The 23,400-nt window shown below is 47.7% G+C and overlaps 1 protein-coding gene across 3 annotated transcripts in view; it reads left to right on the plus strand.

The window, feature by feature from the left end:
- Positions 1 to 8,332, plus strand: part of LOC144175942 (uncharacterized) — a 91,023-nt gene extending 82,691 nt beyond the window's left edge. For 2 of the 3 annotated variants that reach the window (XM_077705012.1, XM_077705011.1), the window contains exon 5: positions 5,045 to 5,916. In XM_077705012.1, the coding sequence (XP_077561138.1) occupies positions 5,045 to 5,305 (261 nt within the window). In that variant the 3' untranslated portion in view covers positions 5,306 to 5,916. Of the gene's footprint in view, positions 1 to 5,044; positions 5,917 to 7,404 lie in introns of those variants that run through there. The other variant, XM_077705013.1, reaches the window with a different exon arrangement.
- The last annotated feature ends 15,068 nt before the right edge of the window (positions 8,333 to 23,400 follow it).

The following is a 23,400-nucleotide window of genomic DNA, read 5'->3' on the forward strand; positions in this document are numbered from 1 at the left end:
CTGAATAGCTCGCAGGGTGTGATCTCTGAGGCAGATCTTCTTAATGAGACAGATGCCGACATTCTTGAAGGTCTAAAGGATCAGGGTGTCACAGCCGTGCGCCGCATCACGATGCGTAGAGATGATAAGGTAATCCCCACGAAACACATTATCCTGACCTTCAACTGCTCCTCACTTCCTGACCATATCAACGCAGGGTTCATCCGATGCTCCATTCGTCCTTACATTCCAAACCCGCGCCGCTGCTTTAAGTGCCAGCGGTTCGGGCACGGAACCAACTCCTGCCGTGGTCGTCTGACCTGCGCAAAGTGCGCTCAGCATGATCATCCTTCCGATAATTGTCCATCGTCAACCCTCACCTGCGCCAACTGCCAGGGACCCCATGCCGCCTACTCTCGAACATGCGAGAAGTTTAAGCAGGAGAAGGCGATCATTAATGTGAAGGTAACTGAGAACATCACCTTCCCAGAGGCGCGAAAGAGGTTCGCCTCTTTCCCCCTGGGGAGGTACGCCGACGCGGCTCGCCGGGGGGCGGAGCGGCGTCTGGTGTCCACAGGGACCCAGTTCAGCGAGTCTGACCTGGTCCCTCCTCCGCCCCCCCCTGGGGTGCCTCAGGCAGCCCAATCCGTTGCCACGCCGCTTGCTGAGGCAGCAGCGGTTGTGGTGACAACCTCTTCTGTGGGAACCGGTGCGGCTCCCGCCTCTGCCTCCCCGTCCTCCAGTGCGTTGGAGGTTGCCGACCGGATGGACACCGGGGGCCCCGCATCGGCTCCCGCCGCCACCGCCCCTCCCGTGCCACCTCTGGTGCCCCGGACGCCCTCGGCGGTGGCAGCTCAAACAAAGGGCTCCCGAAAGGGGGCCAAGTCCGGGGGGCCTGGTCCGCCGGGCACCCTTCTGGCATCCGACGAGGAGATGGATGTCACGCCGTTCCTGCCTGCTACGCAGCGCAAGGAGCGGCCTCCGATGTCCAAGCAGACAGAAAAGCCTAAAAATCCTAGAATAACAGCCCCGAAAGACGACACATGAACAAACACACACACACACACTCCAGTTATTCTTAAATAATGGGAACAGAAAACATCATCCAATGGAACTGCAGAGGCCTCCTTAAAAATCTTGACGATGTGTATGAAATTCTGCATGCCAGTCAGCCAAGTGTCATGTGTCTCCAGGAAACCCACCTCAATTCTAAACAAACAAATTTCTTAAATAGGTACATGGTTTTCAGAAAGGACAGGGTTGGCTGCACACACTCTTCAGGAGGTGTGGCAATTGTCGCCCGGAAATCCTTAGCCTGCCACCCTGTCACTCTGAACACTGTCCTTGAGGCTGTAGCAATCCGTACGATAATATTTAATAGGTTAATAACGGTATGCTCCATTTACATTCGTCCTGATTTTGCACTTCTGAGCTCTGATTTCGAGGCGCTGGTTGACCAGCTGCCCGAACCATACATACTAACAGGCGACCTTAATGCACACAACTCTCTTTGGGGCTCCTCCAGAACGGATGCCCGAGGTCGCCTGATAGAGAAGTTTCTTACATCCTCCGGAGCATGCCTTTTCAACAAAAAACAGCCTACATACCATAACTTAGGACACAATACATACTCGCATCTTGACTTGGCGATTGGTTCTGCAGTTCTCTTTCCATGTCTTGAGTGGGATGTGGGTACGGACCCATATGGTAGTGACCATTTCCCCACTTCCCTAACGTACATAGGTAAAGGCCCGAGCAGTCTATCTTCCCATAATAGGTTTAATGAATCGAAAGCAAACTGGAGTACATTCACACAAACATCTCAACTACACCACGCATCCATAAAACACCTACACGTGGAGGAAGCAGCCCAACTCGTCACGGCGCACATACTCGACGCCGCCGAAAAGTCCATGCCCCAGGCCTCCAGTGCGTCCCGCAACCCAAGGAGGCCCTGGTGGAACGAGGACTGTAGGCGGGCGCGAGAGGCCCAGAACAAGGCGTGGGGTGTCCTTCGCCGGTACCCCACGTCGGATAACCTCATTTCTTTTAAACGGGCAAAGGCGTTAGGAAAACGTGTGCGTCGTGAGGCGAAAAGGGAGAGTTGGCGCACCTTCCTCACATCCATCAACTCATACACTGACACACACAAAGTCTGGACACGAATACGAAAACTAAAAGGACAACAGACACACAGCCTGCCCCTGGTTAGTACAACAGGGGACACACTGGAAGACCAGGCCAACACGCTTGCACAACACTTCGAACACGTGTCCAGTTCAGCACACTACACGAACACTTTCATGAAACACAAAACATCTGCGGAGAAGAAGTCACTGCGTGATAGCAATAAGTCGCACACTTCTTACAACTCTCCTTTTTCAATTTATGAGCTGAAGGCTGCTTTGACCACATGTAAACCTTCAGCTCCAGGTGCAGATAAGATTACTTACACAATGATACAATTCTTACACTCAGACACCCTTGAAACACTCCTACACCTATACAACAAAATATGGCTTTCGGGGCACATTCCTCGCTCTTGGAAGGAGGCCATAGTAGTGGCTGTCCTAAAGGAAGGGAAGGACCCTTCCTCTCCTGCCAGTTATCGCCCCATTGCCCTGACAAGCTGCCTGTGTAAGCTCTTCGAGAAGATGATAAACAGGAGACTTGTGTACTTCTTAGAGTACAATGGTCTTCTCGAGAGCTGCCAGGCGGGCTTCAGGGCGGGGCGATCTACCAACGATCAACTCGTTGCGTTAGAGTCTTATATTAAAGATGCTTTCCTCCACAAGCAGTACTGCATGACGGTCTTCTTTGATCTTGAAAAGGCGTACGATACTGCTTGGCGGTACGGCATCCTTAGCGACTTGAAGTCCTTTGGCATGTCGGGTAACATGATGAATACGCTTGCCAGTTACCTGTCTGAAAGAACGTTTCGCGTGCGAGTTGGAACTGCACTTTCTAGGGTTCATGTGCAGGAAAACGGCGTGCCGCAAGGTGGAGTTTTAAGTTGCACCCTTTTTATTGTAAAAATGAATTCTCTTCGTAAGGCGCTACCACCATCGATTTCCTCCTCCATTTATGTAGACGACGTTCAATTATCCTTTAAGTCTTGTAACCTGTCTGTCTGCGAGCGCCAAGTCCAGCTTGGTGTGAACAAGCTAGCCGGCTGGGCAGATAGCAACGGTTTTAAATTTAATCCAGGAAAGTGCACTTGTGTTCTGTTTTCCAAGAGGCGTGGCATTCGGCCGGATCCAGACATTCGACTCCACGGTGTCTCTATTCCTGTCAAAAAGGAACACAAGTTTTTAGGTATAATCTTTGACAAAAAGCTCACATTCATCCCACACATAAAACAACTAAAACATAAATGCTTAAAAACAATGAATATCCTGAAGGTTCTGTCGCACATCTCTTTTGGTGCTGACAAACAACTTCTTTTACGTGTTTTTACCAGCTTGATAGGTTCGCGACTGGACTATGGTAGCGTTGTCTATGGGTCAGCCACTAAAACATCCCTCAGAATGCTGGACCCTGTGCTTCATCTAGGGCTCCGCTTGTCCTGCGGTGCCTTTCGGACTAGTCCAGTCGAAAGTCTGTATGTAGAGTGCAACAAATGGAACCTACAACGTCAGCGAGCATACACAGACCTCCTTTATGCTTTTAAAATTTCATCCATGCCTCACCATCCTTTTAAATCAGTTTTTCATGATACCTCCATGACTGCACTACTCCTAAACCGACCATCGTTCTCTGCGCCCTTCTCTTACAGAGTTAGAGAGGAAGCGTCAGATCTTGCTGTCTCCTTTTTAGACACCATCCAAAGTTCCGTAGCAGATTTCATAGCACCATGGCATCTCCGCCCTGTGTCATGCGACACATCTTTCACACATGTAGATAAAAACCGAGCTCCCACATGTGCAATTCAGCAGCACTTCTTGTATTTGCAGGAGAAGTATCATTATTCTGAATTTTATACGGATGCCTCTAAGACTTCCACCTCTGTGTCCTGCGCTGCGCATGGGCCCGGCCTTAGTGTCACTAGAATTCTTAACAGTAATACCAGTATCTTTACGGCAGAGGCTTATGGTGTACTTCTTGTTGTTAATCATGTCCTTCAAAGTCACATCCCACGATCCATTATCTATACAGACTCCCTCAGTGTTGTGCGGGCATTGTCTTCTACAAAGTCTTCAAAAAATCACGTTGTAAATCTTATCATCAAAGGTATTATGTCGGTGTATGTCCACAAATTTGAACTCGTCCTTTGCTGGGTCCCTGGCCACTGTGGTATAGCCGGGAACGAAGCCGCGGATCGAATGGCCGCTGCTGCTACACTCTCGAATGCAGTAGACATCACCACATTACCCTACACCGACGTGAAACCACACATCAAACAACAACTTCGCAAAACATGGCAAACACATTGGAGCGAACAGACAGACAACAAGTTACACGTAATAAAACCACACTTGGGACCATACACCACCGACACACGCAATAGATACACTGAAGTCGCCTTGGCTAGATTACGGATAGGGCACACTCACGCAACGCACTCGCACCTGCTCACTGGATCTCCAAGACCTCTGTGCAGCAGGTGCGGAGAGGCCCTATCCGTGATCCACGTCCTCATAGAATGTAAGGCACTCGACAGTACACGACGCAAACACTTCCCTCAACTACACACACGACATATTCCACCACACCCATCATACTTCTTAGGAGATGATGCCATGTTTTCTGTTCAGCGCACGTTTAAGTTCCTATCAGAAGTTCACTTTTTACAACTCATCTCATACCACCCATAGCTTTTACCCCTGGTCCTATACACCAGCCACCTTATTTATTTTTAACCACTCTTGTTCTTCACCCTGGCCCTTTACACCAGCCATGCTCATAGCTTCTAACTGATTTTATTTCTTGTTCTCTCCTCATCAAATCACTTTGTGTTTGGCGCTCTTTGCCCATGTCGGCCTTGCGCCAATAAAATCAAACCATCATCATCATTAACCATATGTCTGTTTTGAATTTTATGGGTTTTTTTTTTTTGCTTTTGTAGGGAGACGTTCCTTTGACCCCCTGCCTTCATTCCGACAACGGGGAAGTCAGCCTCCACATCGATGGCCAGCGGGTCTTCACTGCATCGTCGTTACTGGCAGGACTGTGTAGTCTCTTCGCATCGTTCTGGGTCTTCAACATTCATTATCCCAAGAAGGCACACAGAGTTATGACGTTTGTTGAACATGCCTTTTTGGACCTCGCCAGCACCAAACCGGCTTTGGAACTGATTAACTTTTACCGCGTCAATATTACTCATTAATATTTTAGTTTCAATCCTGAGTTGTCAAAAAGAATTGCGTATTATGTTTCGGACTTTTTTTTATTGTTGCTGTAAACCACTGCAACCTTTTTTTTAACTTTGTGTACTGTGTACTGAGTGCAAAAGAATTGCGTATTATGTTTCTGACTTTTTTTTTATTGTTGCTGTAAACCACTGCAACCTTTTTTTTTTCACTTGTGTACTGTGTACTGAGTGCAAAAGAATCGCGTATTATGTTTCTGACTTTTTTTTATTGTTGCTGTAAACCACTGCAACCTTTTTTTTTCACTTGTGTACTGAGTGCAAAAGAATTGCGTATTCTGTTTCTGACTTTTTTTTTATTGTTGCTGTAAACCACTGCAACCTTTTTTTTTCACTTTGTGTGCTGTGTACTGATGTGCAAAAAAATTGCGTATTATGTTTCTGACTTTTTTTTTATTGTTGCTGTAAACCACTGCAACCTTTTTTTTTCACTTTGTGTACTACTGTGTACTGATGTGCAAAAGAATTGCGTATTACGTTTCTGACTTTTTTTTATTGTTGCTGTAAATCACTGCAACCTTTTTTTTCACTCTGTGTACTGTGTACTGATGTGCAAAAGTTCGTTTGAAATAAACCTAAAACCGAGAAAAACCGTGTGAAATCAATACTCCCGCAGGGGGGATCTAGAAATTCTCCCTTGTGGCCTTAAAAAACCCTTTCGGGAGCCTATAAAACCACCCACACTTTCAAAAAACTCCTTTCAAGAGAAATATATGCTTCCTTTGAACCCCCTAAAAACTAAAAACTCCCCTCGCGAGGCCTACAAAACTCCCCAAGCTTTCGTAAAACTCCATTCAAAAGAAATAAATGCTTCCCTTGAACCGCCTAAAAACGCCCCTAAAATAACATAAGTACTTCCCAAGGGAGCAAAAATAGACTCCTATTCAACCTCCTAAAAAATCCATAAACATCACTTGAAAACTCCCTCGAGGAAGTAAAAAATACTCCATTTTGATCTCCTTAAATTTCCCCAAACATTTTTAAACACTCCCTAAATACCTCCTTTCTATCACCTAAAAACGCCCTGTTTTTAGGAGGTAAAAAAAACCTCCCTGTTCCATGGAGTAAAAAAAACTCCCACAAGGAGGATCACTAGAGGACAAGGCAAAAAGAACCTCTAGGGAGTATATGGGAGGAAAAAATTCCCCCGCATTTCCCCGAGGGGGAGAATGTGAAAGTGCGAATACACGGTTGTCGGCCCGCTTGCGGCGCTTGCGCTCGGCCCCCGCAGCCCACCCCCTCGCCGCCTTCTCTTCCATCTCTTCCATCGGGTTTGTAGTATCACGTGTACACCACGCAGTTAACAAGCCGCTATAACGCCGCTGAGTCGCCAACGCACGCCGCTGACGACGTAGTTTGAATGCGTTAAAGATATAAGGCGCGTCAACACTGATATCACCGTCGCGTCCGTGGCTTGATCGGTAGAGCGTCGCGCTGCGGCCGCAGAGTCCGCGGATCGAAACCTGGCGCCGGATGCTGTTTTTCTTTATAGAGGAGCACTGCGGACGCCGCCGCCGCCGCCGCCGCCGACGCCGGCGGTGGATGGTTTGGGGTCGCTTATAAAGTGTATTCACACTTAAAAAAGTTTAGAGAGTGGAGTGCCTCAGCACCGCCGTATGAGCGGGGCGTACTGAAATCGCGTGTCCCCTCCTTCTACGCGGTACTCCCGTTCATCCTCCTGCATTTTGCACTCGCACCAAATGTGTAATGATCTATTTTTGTGACCATCTTTTGGGCTTGACAGCAACGATGCAGACACCACCTTTTCTCCGCATGGGACGTTTATGGCTTCTACTCTAAAGTGAACTGCTTAAATTCTCCCGTTGCTCGCATCAAACCTGGGACCCTGCAAGGCCTTCCTTATTACTGCCACTTGTGGAGACGGCCCACTGTTTGTATGCCGAGCATCCGTGGCTTTGCAATTGCGGAAACACGTACCACCAGTGGGGTGCAAGGAAACGTGTGCTTTCAACGTCTGTGTAGTAAGAGACACCTTCATTGGAGACCTGTGTGCCACGAGTGTGTCGCCAAGCCTGCTGTTTCCTCCCCCCTTGCAGGACAAGTCTTCGTCGGCTGCTTCCCCACTATCACAGTCGCTGCTTTCGTTCATCAGGCACGAGCAGGACATCATGGCCGGAGAAGCCGAAGAAACAGCGGCAGTGGTGGCAGCGGCGACTACTGAATCCAAATGAAGTGGGTGCCGAGACAACTCCTCTGTGGACTCCTACCACAGTCCCCAGAGGGACTCTACTCACATTTTTTATTGCTTTTATCCTGGACATGCATTTCTTTTATCTAGTATACACGGAGACATCCACACATGTGCTGGCCAACATGAGGGTGCTATCATTTGTGGTGTTTCAGCTACCGGGAGCAGGTGTGGGAGGGCAGTACGTGATGCCTGGTGTGGTTCCCTGGTGAGGCGCCCCTGTTGATGTGGTTCCAATAGCCCTCAAGGGCATGACTGCTTGACCTGTTTCCTCCCCCCTCAGTTAAACGCAGAGCCCCATTGCAGCTGGAAAGGCAAAGAGGAAGTGCCACCACTGTACTTATTTCTTCATTTTTTTTTCAGTGTACATGCCACTCAGTTTGGTTCCCATCTAGTGCACGGGTCACTACCGGAAAAGTGGTGATGTGGTGATGTTTGATGTTGCAGTCAGTTGCACTTGTGTTTAGGTGACCACTAAACTGATTGTCGTCGCGTAGGGGCTGGGCCTCTGTTTTCTGGCATCTCGAGGCTGTGGCAGTCAGCATGTATGTAAAATCATGCCAAGAAATGTTTTGTGCCTGTAATTGCACGACTGCATGCTTGGAGCAAGCCATATCAGTGTTAACAAATTAAATTGTGGCATTGCACTACACTTTTCTTCCACTTATCTTGTGACCTCTCCTGCCTGGTATTCCGCGGTGCGTTTCTGACCTTCCTCTGCTGCCTTTGGGGCTGCAAGAGAATCGCAATAAATTTTATTACAGGTGTTATGAGAACACTGTGGTTTTTACTTTGTTTACAATCTGTTGTCATCCAGTGCCCACAGGAACACCACCGCTGGGTAAAGCACACAGGAGCACTAGGTTCAGCTTTGCATTTCTGGCTCTGTCAAAACAGCTGTCATGGCCCGTGCAGACTGAACAGTCTCCAAGGGTATTCCTTAGCTGTGTTAAGTGGTAGTTGTGTGGTGGGGAGGGATCATCAAAAACCCTTGATGCCGTTAAAGCTTGCATCGAGGGTTTTTGATGATCCCAGAAGTGTAATAGAATGGCCACCTCAATGTAGTGGAAGGTGCATGCACTTGTAGCTGAATGGGTGGCTTGGGTGACCGCCGAAAATGTTTCGAAATGCTTTCCAAGCTGTCGTCTTGTTTCCATTGGCAAGCTTCAACCTTTGGGGCTGGTCTGATTTTACCTAAAATGAGAGTATTCCTTACCTCGTGTACCTGGCACTCCCGCAAGAATACATCGGTTTTTGTGCAGTGCGTGTGCGAGTGCATCTGCAGGTTTGTTGTTTATATTCAGCAAAACTACATTAAACATGGTAACTTCAGGCATATCTTTCTCTAATGACAAGGCAGTAATTTTTAGGAACGCAGTGTCTAGATTGCCATCTGACAGCACTCCAGCTCAGTGCGGCAGGCTAGGCTAGAGTGCCGTTCAACCAAGTTCGAATTTTAGGCGAACTTTCTTGGGCTACTTCAATGCTGAAATTTTGGTATGTGTCTGTCTGTCTGACTCGATTCAGCCACCCGGCCAAAGCGAAACAGGATATGCACAATAAGTTATACCCGCAGCCAAATCTAAACGTTCAAGTCCAGTGTCAATGTTCATACTTGTCAACATTGCTGCACAAGACGTTATGTAAATATAAGGCAGAAAAACAATACATTAGTGATATTTGCGGTGTTCCTTTATTAAAAAAAATTATGGATGCTCGGTTCTTGCGATAGCAAATAAAATACTACTGCAGAAAACCATCGTCTGCTGTTGCCCGCACTGCTATAGCTCCTGGTGACATTAAAGAAATTAAACTGCAACAACAATGAAGGTTCCACAAGATAGGTTCCACTTGGAACGCTTGTGTAGTAAGGAGGGCAACGCGGTTCTATAGATGTTGTAGTCGGGTGCATCAAATCATTCTCGTCTCCACTGTATGGCAGCTTGAACAGGCACTGAAAGTATGTTAATTTTTCGTCTGACAACGGTGGAGTTGAGTTTTTGGGAACAAAGCTAGTTCAGGACGCGAAATGACCTATTTCAAGCTAACCTGCTGTTATAATTACGCTTAAGCAGTAGCTTGTTTGTGCACAATTATTTTGCTTCTAAGAGGCTGGATGCATGCTATTTACAAGCAGTTTTTAGCTAAAGATACAAGCTACTTTATTATATACTTTGGTGACATGTACTTTTACTGAAACACATATCGTGTGAGACCTTTACTTTCAATTCGATTTCAAAGGCCAGAATGCAAGGCAGCCCATCTTGCTAGAATGCAATGGCAGTAATACAAATATGCCCCGAGTGCTTGGCAGTAACTGTCATGTAATAATGAAAAACAGAAACCCCAGAAGGCATGAAAATGAATATCACTGCCCTATATGTATGCCACATAATGACACTTAATTGTAATCTCACAAATTAGAAAATGGATTGGCTGAACTCAATGTGTTAACATTCGCCGGAAGATGAGATAACAGCACGTCCCCGCACGGGGCACCTTGAGTATTCATGGTGACGGTGAGCAGCGACACTGCGGACCCCGAGCTCCCATACATAAGCCGTGTCAAACCGTGGCGAGGTGTTTAAAGGTGAAGGGTAGAATCCGTAAACGGTGGCCGTCGGAGCCTTGGTCAAGCTCCAGCCGATGGGCTCCCTGTCTATCTACTAGGCAGGGAGCTCCGGGACCTCTGACTACCACGGTAAGGTCAAAGAAGAAAGTACTCCCGTCTCCCTTTCCCTTTTTTCCCTTTCCACTCGACAACAACGGGAAAATTGCAGTTTTTCAAGTAATTGCAGCAATATTTTCGCTATTCAAACTTCCCACTAAAACGTATTTCGCGCGAAATGGCCTAATATGAACGAGTTCATGATTCCTTTATGATCTTGTCCTTGTTATGCTGCTAGACGGACATAATTCGTTCACAAAAATGAAATGAAAATATATGAGGCCTGGAATGATGGGTTTTAAGATGGATTTTTTATTGTGGCGTAATTTACGTGGTTTATTATAACTATGAACAGTGGCCCACTTATGATAATTAAGGGTCGGCGTGGTGTTAATGCTGTCGCCTGGCCGAGCAAAAAATGACTCACGCAAGCGAGAATTGTTTTCCAATAAAAAGGATTAGCCCAGCGGTTAGCCCGGTTGTCCCCAAGACCTTGTTTTATTGTAACTATTACCCCAACATTCTATTTTTCGTACCACCTTTTACCTGGTTTAGACAAGGAAGGAGTTGAATCAAATAGACACAAACTTTATTCACAAGTATACTATGAGAACAACTACGCGCACATAAAACCAAAGCAAAACATACATTAGCAAATATACTAAATTGCGAGAAAATAAAATATAACACTGGAAACCATAAACGATGTCTCTTATAAAAGAATGGTTCCAAGTTTAAAAATAAATGAAATTGGACTAAAGGCACATTTTTTTTTTACATTTTCGATGGGAACGCAAATAAAATGTAACGCGGAAAATTATACACGATGTCTACTAGACAGAAAGGTACAAGAATGCTAACATGGAGTTTTAAGTGGGCCGAAATTCTTTGTTTACTTTCTCGGCCACCGCCTTTTCAAAACTTCCTCTTGATAATTACAGACGGATACGTTTAAGGTGTAGTGCCCGCTTTCGGATGCAATCACGCGATTTGTTTAGTCCTTTGATATTGAATTGCATCTGTGTCACGACGCAAAACCCAACTAAGTTTGCAGTTATGGTCTTACAATGCTGGTCGCAACCAAAGCTGATAAAGTGTTTTTTGTGAACAAGCGCCAGCACATCCATAACGCTGTCATTGTGGAGTTCTTTGGCGCTGAAACAACCAGTAAAAATGTCTTCGAGATTACTACTGAATCTAAAACGGTGCACTGAGGGTACAGAAGTCCCCCAAAATCACAAGAGTTAGTGAAGACTGCTGCATTAAGTACCTTCCCCTGCATTGCTGGAAGTAGCAGCTGGTGCTTGCAGGCTTGGCACTTTGTTTTTATCACGCATTTTTTTGCCACGTAACCTGCTACGTAGTTGGTTAATCTCAAGTCTCTCCTCAGCATGTGGTAGGAATGTTTGGGATCAACTGCATCTGCGCTTTCAATGACAGCTTCCACTTCCTCTAAGTTCCCTTTGTTGATTAGTGCATCAATCAGATGCTGCTGCTTATAGGAACGGGACGTCTGGTCGTCCACTGTCAGCAGTGAAGTGATCACATGGTCCTCTATGTTTGACCCGATTACACTTTTGGCTAAGTCGCAATAGCTTAGGCAGGTTACAGTTGTCACGACTATTACGGGGTCGGGTGCGCGTTGCAGCCCGACGATAGCCTCAAAATACCAAAAAAAATTCTTAATTTTGTCATGGCTTAGGCGGTATGTCATTAAGTAGATGTAGTCGAGTTCTGAATTAACATAATCAAGAAGAGCCATAGTGCTAGTTAATGTGAATCTCAAGCCTGTGACTGTTATTCGCTCAAAAATAGCTTTTAGGAGCAGAGAACCTTAGGACCGCACAGTGACCGTCCGCGTCCGTGCGCATAGCATTAACAATCACAAAAAGTCACGCAGGCACCGGCAGGATTCGAGCCTTTGTCTGGTAAACCAGACAGAGTTAGTGCCAGCCGTCTTACCCATTGGGTTACAACCGCGAGTTATTACCCGAGAGTCAAACGGTTTACTCCCTCGCCTGTAACAGTGCGGAGTACCTTAGCACCTCCCAATGTCCGTCCGCATCCGTCCGTGTGCGCACCACCATCAAGCGAAAATCCAGCGAAATTTGATTTGAGGCGTGAGTTTCACTTTCATTTAGAGAATAATCAAGGTGCAACTCACTACTCAAATCGAATGACGGTCGGGGCGCAAATCGGATGTGACGGGGCGCAACTGAGATGTCATTTCGAGTCACCGTACTCCGCACCTTCGTGATCATCCACAGAGTGGAGATGCTGCCATTTTTATGTCTATTCTTCTCCCACTATGTCAAGAACTCCAGGACGTCAGCAAGCTGTTGCACAGGGGCCGAGTTTACCCTCAACGCCTCAGCTGGGTTTCGGGATGTCATTGTGGCGATGAGGGATTTCACAATTCTGCAGAAAATAAATTAAAAAGACCGAAATTTTAATATACATGCAACTACTAGCCCCTTATATGTTAATTCTGAAACATCTCTGCGTAATTACAATGTTTTATGATCTGAACAAGAATGCCGGCTAATTAAGCGCTTTTACAAAACCGAGCGACTGCAGCTGACTGTGAAGGAAGCGAAGTTTCTGCACCAAGTAATGTGAAAGCGTTGTAAACACTGACCTGAAAAACTTCTGCGTCTCTTCGACGCTTCCGCAGGTTGGTGCAATCTGGGGCTTGTAGAGGTGAAGGGCTCTGATCGTCTCGGAACTGAATAACTGGAAAGCGCAATTTACGCGCATTTTTCTCTAAGTTGTTTGGCTCAAATGTGTCATTTGTCAACCGTGGCATTGCCTTCATGGCGAAGTTGTTGCAGTCAAGCTCAAAATTCTCTCGCAGAGGCTGCAAGGAGACCTGAAATTGTAAGGCAAAAACGAATGAAAAGTGATATTAAGCGGGCATTTTCGGTGGTCGAGGGGACAAAAACAAAAGTTCTTCATACCTAAAGTTATTCATAGCAGATTTTGAACAAAACCGGTGAGAATTTAATTTTTATTTCCAATTGCATTAAGGTCAGGCTGCATAAAAAGGGGCGAGACATAATTACGTATCGCCCCTTTTGTGTTTACTTCTTTCAGTTTCAGTGCCATACGAGAAACTAAGAAAATATCGAGGGCCTTTTAAGTAAGAACTCACTCAGTCAGACGTACTTCGAAGCTAATGTGCAGGCGTTGAATGATGGTACTTCTCGGCTACAGTGAAATCAGCAGACACGCCCCCTGAGGTGAACCAAGTGTTCTGAATGTACCTTGGTTCAGTTTTTTTAACATGCACGCTGATATAATGAATTTTAACTGAAATATAACCTAGCCTTTTTTATTACACAACTTAAATAGATATTTCCGCCGCATATACCTATGAAAAAAGCGCGTTACTTAAAGGGCAATATGTGTCAGCTGTAAAAAACTAAATTCCCAGCTTGCACAACCTGTTATAACATCTTACAATCCTACCAAGAAGCAAAGGTACATACGTCGATGCTACGTACATGTAGAAAGTGCCGAAAGCAGATTTTGGTTCCATCTGGCGTCTCCAATGTTGTTTCCAGAAGCCTGTTGCGAATATTTCTCACGAGTTGAAGGACGTCCGACAGGAAATGTAGATATCTTTTACTGTCAGCAGGGTACACTCGCTTTGCGACAATTTCCTTCGAGTTTGCCCTCAACACCTATATTCGCCACATTTTCCTGTTCCACCCGGCAGCATCACATGTAATATAGTCAACGAAGAGTCCTGCCTTCTCGGCTAAGATTGTTCCTTAGAATACGATCTTGGCTAGTAGGTCCCCGCTGATGTTGGAGTGTGTGGCAAAAGTGCCTAAAACCTGTCTAGTTCCCAACCAATGGTAGGAACATCAGTACAAGGTCATAGTCGGCAAACACGTGTTTCTGCTCTTGAGGAGTGTAAGGGCAGATGTCCACAAAGCCAGCAACTTTCCCACCTGTGTCGACGGACAGATGCTCAGACTTCATCTCGTCGATAAGTACCCCATGGCACCTAAACGGGTACATTACGGAAGTTTTCTTTTTTAGAGTATCCAGCATTCTCTCATTAACTCTGAAGCTTCCCATGTAACTCGTGTACTTCCTTAGAGTGGTTCGTCCCAGAAGTGTCAGAATGTTCCCCACACGGGGCACCTTGAGCAATCTTGGTGACGGTACTGGCGATACTGCGGACCTCGAGCCCCCAAACATAAGCTGGATCCAACCGTGGCGATGTGTTTATAGGTGGAGGGTTAGAAACCACGAACGGTGGCCGTCGGAGCCCAGGTCAAGCTCCGGCGGATGGGCTTCCTGTCTGTTCACCAGGCAGGAAGCTCCGGGACCTCTTTGACTACCAGGGTAAGGTCAAAGAAGAAACTACCCCCGTCTGCCTGCTTTTATACTATGCTATATGGCATTTTCAAAACCCCCCCCAAACGTGATCGGTCCCTGAAAAGGGGCCGCACCTAAGTATGCTTTCCTTTGCCTTCTATCTCACTCCCAAAGCCAGATAACTACCCTCGTTTTTTGATCATTGAATCTGTAGACAAATCGAAGCCGGTTTCCTCTCAATCTGTATTTCTTGTTTCTAAATACCTTGAAGGTATCATCGGCAAAACATATGATGCCAAAAAGCTCAGAACTGGTGAAGTGCTAGTTGAAGTTAAAACTCAGCAGCAATCCACAATCCTGAAACAAACCCGTATGGCAGATCTGGAGATCAGGGCCACACCCCACCACAGCCTCAACAGTTGTCAAGGTGTGATCTTTGAGGCAGATCTCATGTCCGAGACCGAGGCCGATCTTTTGGAAGGCTTAAGGAATCAGGGCGTCACGGCTGTGAAGCGCATATCAATACGCCGCGATGACAAACAGGTAACAACTAGACACATTATCTTGACCTTCGATCGATCCACCCTTCCAGAATTCATAAATGCCGGTTACATACATTGTTCTGTCCGCCCATACATCCCGAACCCACGGCGCTGCTTCAAGTGCCAACGGTTCGGGCATGGCACAAACTCATGCCGCGGCCGCCTTACCTGTGCAAAATGTGGCCAACATGACCACCAATCCGAAATCTGTAACACCCAGAGTTTCACCTGTGCCAACTGCCAGGGGCCTCGCGCAGCGTGGTCCCGCACGTGCGAGAAATTTCAACAAGAAAAGAAAATCAATGTCAAAGTAACAGAGCACATCACCTTCCCAGAGGCGCGGAAGAGGTTCGCCTCTTTCCCCCCGGGGAGGTACGCCGACGCGGCTCGCCGGGGGGCGGAGCGGCGTCTGGTTTCGGCGGGGACCCAGTACCGCGAGTCGGACTTGGTCCCGCCCCCCCCCCTGGGTTGCCTCTTGCAGCCCAGCCCGCCTCCGCACCGCTGGCTGAGCCAGCAGCGGTTGTGCTGGCAACCTCTTTCGTCGGGACCGGTGCCGCTCCCGTCCCTGCCTCCCCATCGTCCAGTGCGTTAGAGGGTGCCATAAACACCACGGGCCCCGGACCGGCTCCCACCGCCACCGTACCTCCCGTGCCACTTCTGGTGCCCCCGACACCAGCGGTGGTGGTGGCTCAAACAAAGGGCCCCCGAAGGCGGGCCAAGTCCGGGGGGCCCGGTTCCACGGGCACACCCTGGACATCGGACGACGAGATGGACGTCGTCCCGTTCTTGCCTGCAACGCAGTGCAAGGAGCGGCCTCCGTCGTCCAAGCCTACAGATAGTCCGCCCAAAACGCCCAATCCAAGAGTCACAGCCCCGAAAGACGACACAAACACACACTCCAGTAGCTCTCACACTAAATAATGGGAAGAGAAAATATTGTTCAATGGATCTGCAGAGGCCTTATGAATAATCTTGGCGATGTGTATAAGATTCTGCATACCAATCAGCCAAGTGTAATGTGTGTTCAGGAAACACATTTGAATTCTAAACACAAATTTCTTGAATAGTTAAATGGTATACAGGAAAGACGGGGATGGCTGCACACACTCTTCTGGCGGTGTGGCCATAATCGTCCGGAAATCCTTAGCATGCCACCCTGTCAATTTAAACACTATCCTTGAGGCTGTAGCAATACGCTTAATATTTAATAGGTTGATAACGGTATGCTCCATATACATTCCTCCTGATCTTGCACTTTCGAGCTCTGACTTCGAGGCGCTGGTTGACCAGCAGCCCGAACCGTACATTCGAACAGGTGACCTTAATGCTCACAATTCTCTTTGGGGCTCTTCTCGTACGGATGCCCGGGGTCGCCTAATAGAGAGGTTTCTTACATCCTCTGGAGCATGCCTTTTCAACAACAAACAGCCTACATACCATAACATAGGTCGCAACACATACTCATGTCTTGACTTGGCTATTGGCTCCGCAGTTCTCTTTCCTCTTCTCGAGTGGGGTGTGGGATGAGGGCGTCACAGCTGTGCGGCGCATCACGATGCGCAGGGACGACAAGATAATCCCCACCAAACACATTATCCTGACCTTTGACCACTCGGCACTTCCACAGTATATAAATGCAGGCTTCATCCGATGCTCCATTCGATGTTACATTCCGACCCCGCGCCGCTGCTTCAAGTGCCAGCGGTTCGGGCACAGTACAAACTCTTGCCGTGGCCGAACGACTTGTGCAAAATGGGCCGCGTACGATCACCCCAGTGACAACTGCCCATCCAGCACCCTCACGTGTGTGAATTGCGGGGGGCCGCATGCAGCGTACTCCTGCAAATGTGAAAAATTTCACACAGAGAAAAATATCATCAACATCAAGATAACTGAGAACATCACTTTCCTAGAGGTGCGAAAGAGGTTCGCCTCTTTCCCCCTGGGGAGGTACGCCGACGCGGCTTGCCGGGGGGCGGAGCGGCGTCTGGTGTCTACAGGGACCTAGTTCAGCGAGTCTGACCTGGTCCCTCCTCTGCCCCCCCCCTGGGGTGCCTCAGGCAGCCCAATCTGTCGCCACGCCGCTTGCTGAGGCAGCAGCGGTTGTGGTGGCAACGTCTTCTGTAGGGACCGGTGCCGCTCCCGCCTCTGTCTCCCCGTCCTCCAGTGCATTGGAGGGTACCAAGGTGATGGACACCACGGGCCCCGCATCGGCTTCCACCGCCACCGCACCGCCTGTGCCACTTTTGGCGTCCCCGACGCCCGCGGTGGTGGCGGCTCAAACGAAGGGCTCCCGAATGGGGGCCAAGTCCGGGGGGCCCAGTCCATCGGGCACCCCTCGGACATCCGACGACGAGATGGATGTCGGGTCGTTCCTGCCTGCAACGCAGCACAAGGAGCGGCCTCTGACGCCCAAGCCAGCAGCAGAAAGGCCCAAAAAGCCAAATCCTAGAGTAACAGCCCCGAAAGACACATGAACACACATACACACAGACTTCAGTAGCTTCTAAATCTCCATAATGGGAAGAGAAAATATTACTCAATGGAACTGTAGAGGCCTCATTAAAAATCTTGATGATATCCATGAGATATTGCATTCGAACCAGCCAAGTGTGATGTGTCTTCAGGAGACGCATTTGAATCCCAATCACACAAATTTTTAAAATAGGTACATGGTATTCAGAAAGGATAGGGTTGGCTGCACACACTCTTCGGGCGGTGTAGCCATAATAGCCCGGAAATCCCTAGCATGCCACCCTATCACTCTCAACACCGTACTTGAGGCTGTAGCAATACGCACAATAATTTTTAATAGGTTGGTAACGGTATGCTCAATTTACATTCGTCCTGATTATGCACTTTCCAGCTCTGACTTGGAGGCGCTGGTCAACCAGCTGCCCGAACCGTACATCCTAACAGGTGACCTTAATGCACACAACTCTCTTTGGGGCTCCTCCAGAACGGATGCCCGAGGTCGCCTGATAGAGAAATTTCTTTCATCTTCAGGAGCATGCCTTTTCAACAAAAAGCAGCCTACATACCATAACTTAGGACATAATACAGACTCACATCTCGACTTAGCTTTTGGTTCTGCAATTCTCTTTCCATGTCTTGAGTGGGGCGTGGGCACTGGCCCATATGGTAGTGACCATTTCCCCACTTCCCTAACATATATAGGTAAAGGCCCATGCAGTCCATCTTCCCATAACAGGTTTAATGAATCAAAAGCAAACTGGGGTATATTCACAGAAACATCTAAACTACACCACACAACCATAGAACACCTACACGTAGAGGAAGCATCCCAACTAATCACGGCACACATCCGCGACGCTGCCGACAAGTCCATTCCCCACGCCTCCAGCGCTCCGCGCGACCAAAGGAGGCCGTGGTGGAATGAGGACTGTAGGCAGGCGCGAGATGCCCAGAACAAGGCGTGGGGTGTCCTTCGCCGGTACCCCACATCAGATAATCTCATTTCGTTTAAACGGGCCAAGGCTTTTGGGAAGCGAGTGTGCCGTGAGGCGAAAAGGGAGGGTTGGCGCACCTTCCTCACTTCCATTAACTCGTACACTGACACGCGAAAAGTATGGACACAAATACATAACATAAACTAAAAGGACAACAGACACACAGCCTGCCCCTGGTTAGTACAACAGGGGACACACTGGAAGACCAGGCTAACACACTCGCACAACACTTCCAACATGTGTCCAGTTCAGTGCACTACACCAACACTTTCATAAAACACAAAACATCCTGTGAGAAGAAGTCCTTGAGAGACAGTAATAAGTCGACCTCATCTTATAACACACCCTTCTCACTGCATGAGCTGAAGATCGCACTTAGTACTTGTAAACCTTCAGCTCCAGGCGCAGACAACATTACATACACTATGATTCAACACTTGCACACAGACACACCTCAAACCCTCCTTCACCTCTATAACAAAATATTTCTTTCGGGGCACCTCCCAGGGTCATGGAGGGAGGCCATCGTAGTGGCCTTTCTGAAAGAAGGGAAGGACCCTTACTCTCCCGCAAGTTATCGTCCCATCGCCCTCACAAGCTGCCTGTGTAAGCTGTTCGAGAAGATGATCAATAGGAGACTCATGTACTTCTTAGAGTGCAACGGTCTTCTCGACAGCTGCCAGGCTGGCTTCAGGGCTGGGAGATCCACCAATGATCAACTGGTTGCATTGGAAACATATCTAAAAGATGCCTTCATTCATAAGCAGTATTGTATAACAGTCTTCTTCGATATGGAGAAGGCCTATGACACGGCCTGGCGGTACGGCATCTTGTGTGACCTCAAGTCGTTTGGTGTTTCCGGCAACATGCTGAACACGCTCAGTAGCTACATGTCGGAAAGGACCTTTCGAGTGAGGGTTGGCAGTTCCCTTTCGAATGTATACGTGCAGGAAAATGGCGTCCCTCAAGGCGGTGTCTTGAGCTGCACACTGTTTATTGTTAAGATGAACTCACTTCGGAAGGCATTGCCACCAACCATTTCCTGTGCTATATATGTAGATGACGTTCAAATATCTTTTAAGTCCTGTAACTTGGGTCCCAGGACACGCTGGGATCGCTGGAAACGAGTTGGCAGACGAGAGGGCAGCTGCTGCTGCACTCAGGAACACTGTAGACATAACAACCGTACCATATACAGACCTCAAGCCACACATAAGACAACACTTGCGTAGAACATGGCAAACACACTGGAGTGAACAGACAGATAACAAGTTACACGCTATAAAACCACGCTTGGGACCATACACCACTGACACACACAACAGACACACAGAAGTCGCCTTGGGTAGGCTGCAGATAGGGCACACGCATGCGACGCACTCGTATCTGCTAACGGGATCTTCTAGACCGCAGTGCAGCAGGTGCGGAGAGGCCCTATCCGTAGTGCACATACTAATCATATGCAAGGCACTTCACACAACATGACACAAACACTTCAGAGAACTCTACACACAACATATTCCCCTACATCCATCATTTTTTCTAGGTGACGATGCCATTGTTTCTGTGAAAAGTGTGTTTGAGTATTTGTTAGACGTCAAGTTTTTAAACCTCATTTCCTATCACGCATAATCAAATCTGGCCCTATACACCAGCCATCACCATTTTCTTTAATTGATTTTACTATGTTCGGTTTACACTTTTCTTTTCTTTTTTATACCTACCTTTGTATGGTATTCACTTCTCCAATAAATAACGTCTTCTCAGGCGCTCTTTGCCCTCGTTGGCCTTGCGCCATTAAACACTAACCATCAATCAATCAGCAGAAGCATATGGAAGTTTACTGATTGTACGACACATACTTGAAAATCATATTCCAAAGTCTATCATCTACACAGATTCCTTGAGTGTTATTCGCGCACTGTCCTAGCATAAACACATCCTTCACACATGTAAATAAAAACCGAGCTCCCACATGTGCAATTCTGCAGCACTTCTTGTATTTGCAGCAGAAGTATCAATTTTCTGAATTTTATACGGACGCCTCTAAAACTGCCACCTCTGTGTCCTGCGCGGCGCATGGGCCCGGCCTTAATGTCACTAAAACTCTTAACAGTAATACGAGTATCTTTACGGCAGAGGCTTATGGTGTATTTCTTGTTGTTAATCATATCCTTCAAAGTCACATCCCACAATCCATTATATATACAGACTCCCTCAGTGTCGTGCGGGCGTTGTCGTCAACAAAGTCTTCAAAAAATCACGTTGTAAATCTAATAGTCAAGGGTATTATGTCGGTGTATGTACGCAAATTTGAACTGGTTCTTTGCTGGGTCCCTGGCCACAGTGGTATAGCCGGGAACGAAGCAGCGGACCGAATGGCTGCTGCTGCTACACTCTCGAATGCAGTAGACATAACCACATTACCCTACACCGACGTGAAACCACACATCCGACAACAACTTCGCAAAACATGGCAAACACACTGGAGTGAACAAACAGACAACAAGTTATACGTAATAAAACCACACTTGGGACCATACACCACCGACACACGTAATAGATACACTGAAGTCGCCTTGGCTAGATTACGGATAGGGCACACTCATGCAACGCACTCGCACCTTCTCACGGGGTCTCCAAGACCTCTGTGCAGCAGGTGCGGAGAGGCCCTATCCGTGATTCACATCCTCATACAATGTAAGGCACTCGACATTACACGACGAAAACACTTCCCACAACTACACACACGACATATTCCACCACACCCGTCATACTTCCTAGGAGATGAAGCCATGTTCTCTGTTCAGCGAACCTTAAGGTTCCTATCTGAAGTTCATTTCTTACAACTCATCTCTTATCACCCATAGTTTTACCCCTGGTCCTATACACCAGCCACCGTATTTATCTTTTAACCACTCACGTTCTTCACCCTGGCCCTTTACACCAGACGTGCTCATAGTATTTAACTGACTTTATCCGATTTCCCTCCTTATCAAATAACTTTGTATTTGGCGCTCTTTGCCCATGTCGGCCTTGCGCCATTAAACTTAAACCATCATCATCATCATCATCTTTCCATGTCTTGAATGGGGTGTGGGCACAGACCCATGTGGTAGTGACCATTTCCCCACTTCCCTAACGTACATAGGTAAAGGCCCATGCAGTCCATCTTCCCATAACAGGTTTAATGAATCAAAAGCAAACTGGAGTACATTCACAGAAACATCTAAACTACACCACACATCCATAAAACACCTACACGTGGAGGAAGCCGCCCAACTCGTCACAGCGCACATCCTCGACGCCGCCGAAAAGTCCATTCCCCAGGCCTCCACTGGGTCCCGCAGCCCAAGGAGGCCCTGGTGGAACGAGGACTGCAGGCGGGCGCGAGAGGCCCAAAACAAGGCGTGGGGTGTCCTTCGCCGGTACCCCGCGTCAGACAACCTCATTTCTTTTAAACGGGCAAAGGCTCTTGGGAAGCGAGTGCGTCGTGAGGCGAAAAGGGAGAGTTGGCGCACCTTCCTCACTTCCATCAACTCGTACACTGACACACACAAAGCCTGGACACGAATACGAAAACTAAAAGGACAACAGACACACAGCCTGCCCCTGGTTAGTACAACAGGGTACACACTGGAAGACCAGGCTAACACACTCGCACAACACTTCGAACACGTGTCCAGTTCAGCACACTACACAAACACTTTCATGAAACACAAAACATCTTCAGAAAAGAAGCCCTTACGAGACAACAAGTCGAATTCTGCTTACAACTCTGAATTCACACTTCATGAGCTGAAGGTTGCTCTTGCCACTTGTAAGCCTTCAGCTCCAGGGGCAGACAGCATTACATACACCATGATACAACACCTACACGCAGACACTCTTGAGACACTCCTACACCTCTACAACAGAATATGGCTTTCGGGGCCGCTTCCAAGGTCTTGGAAGGAGGCCATAGTTGTGGCCTTTCTGAAGGAGGGGAAGGACCCTTCCTCTCCCGCAAGTTATCGTCCCATCGCCTTGACAAGCTGCCTGTGTAAGCTCCTCGAGAAGATGATAAACCGTAGGCTCGTGTACTTTCTGGAGTACAACGGTCTTCTCGAGGGCTGCCAGGCAGGCTTCAGGGTGGGGCGATGTACCAATGATCAACTTGTTGCACTGGAATCCTACATAAAAGATGCATTTGTCCATAACCAGTTCTGCCTTACGGTATTTTTCGATATTGAAAAAGCCTATGATGCAGCCTTGCGCTATGGCATCCTCATGGACCTTAAGTCATTTGGTGTCTCCGGCAACATGTTGAACACTCTTTGTAGTTATTTGGCTGAACGAACCTTTCGAGTGAGGGTTGGCAGTGCACTTTCCAATGTATATTTGCAAAAAAATGGTGTGCCGCAAGGTGGAGTTCTAAGCTGCACGTTGTTTATAGTTAAGATGAACTCCCTCCGAAAGGCATTGCCGCCGACCATTTCCTGTTCCATCTATGTAGACGATGTGCAAATACCTTTTAAATCCTGTAACCTGTCAATATGCGAACGTCAAGTACAGCTCGGTGTTAAGAAACTTGCTGGCTGGGCGGACCTTAACGGGTTTAAACTAAACCCGGCCAAAAGTACTTGTGTTGTGTTTTCCCGCAAGCGCGGGATTAACGCGTGCCCTGAGATTACACTTACCCGTGCACCTATTCCTGTTAAAAGGGAGCACAAGTTTTTAGGTGTCATATTTGATAACAAGCTCACGTTCATACCTCACGTCAAAGCACTTAAACATAAATGCCTCAAAACACTAAACATTCTCAAGGTCCTCTCCCACCAATCATATGGGGCAGA

The sequence above is a fragment of the Haemaphysalis longicornis genome, unplaced genomic scaffold (assembly GCF_048455015.1).
Source record: "Haemaphysalis longicornis isolate Haplotype H1 unplaced genomic scaffold, Haemaphysalis longicornis Haplotype H1 scaffold_3, whole genome shotgun sequence".
Lineage (NCBI taxonomy): Eukaryota > Metazoa > Arthropoda > Arachnida > Ixodida > Ixodidae > Haemaphysalis > Haemaphysalis longicornis.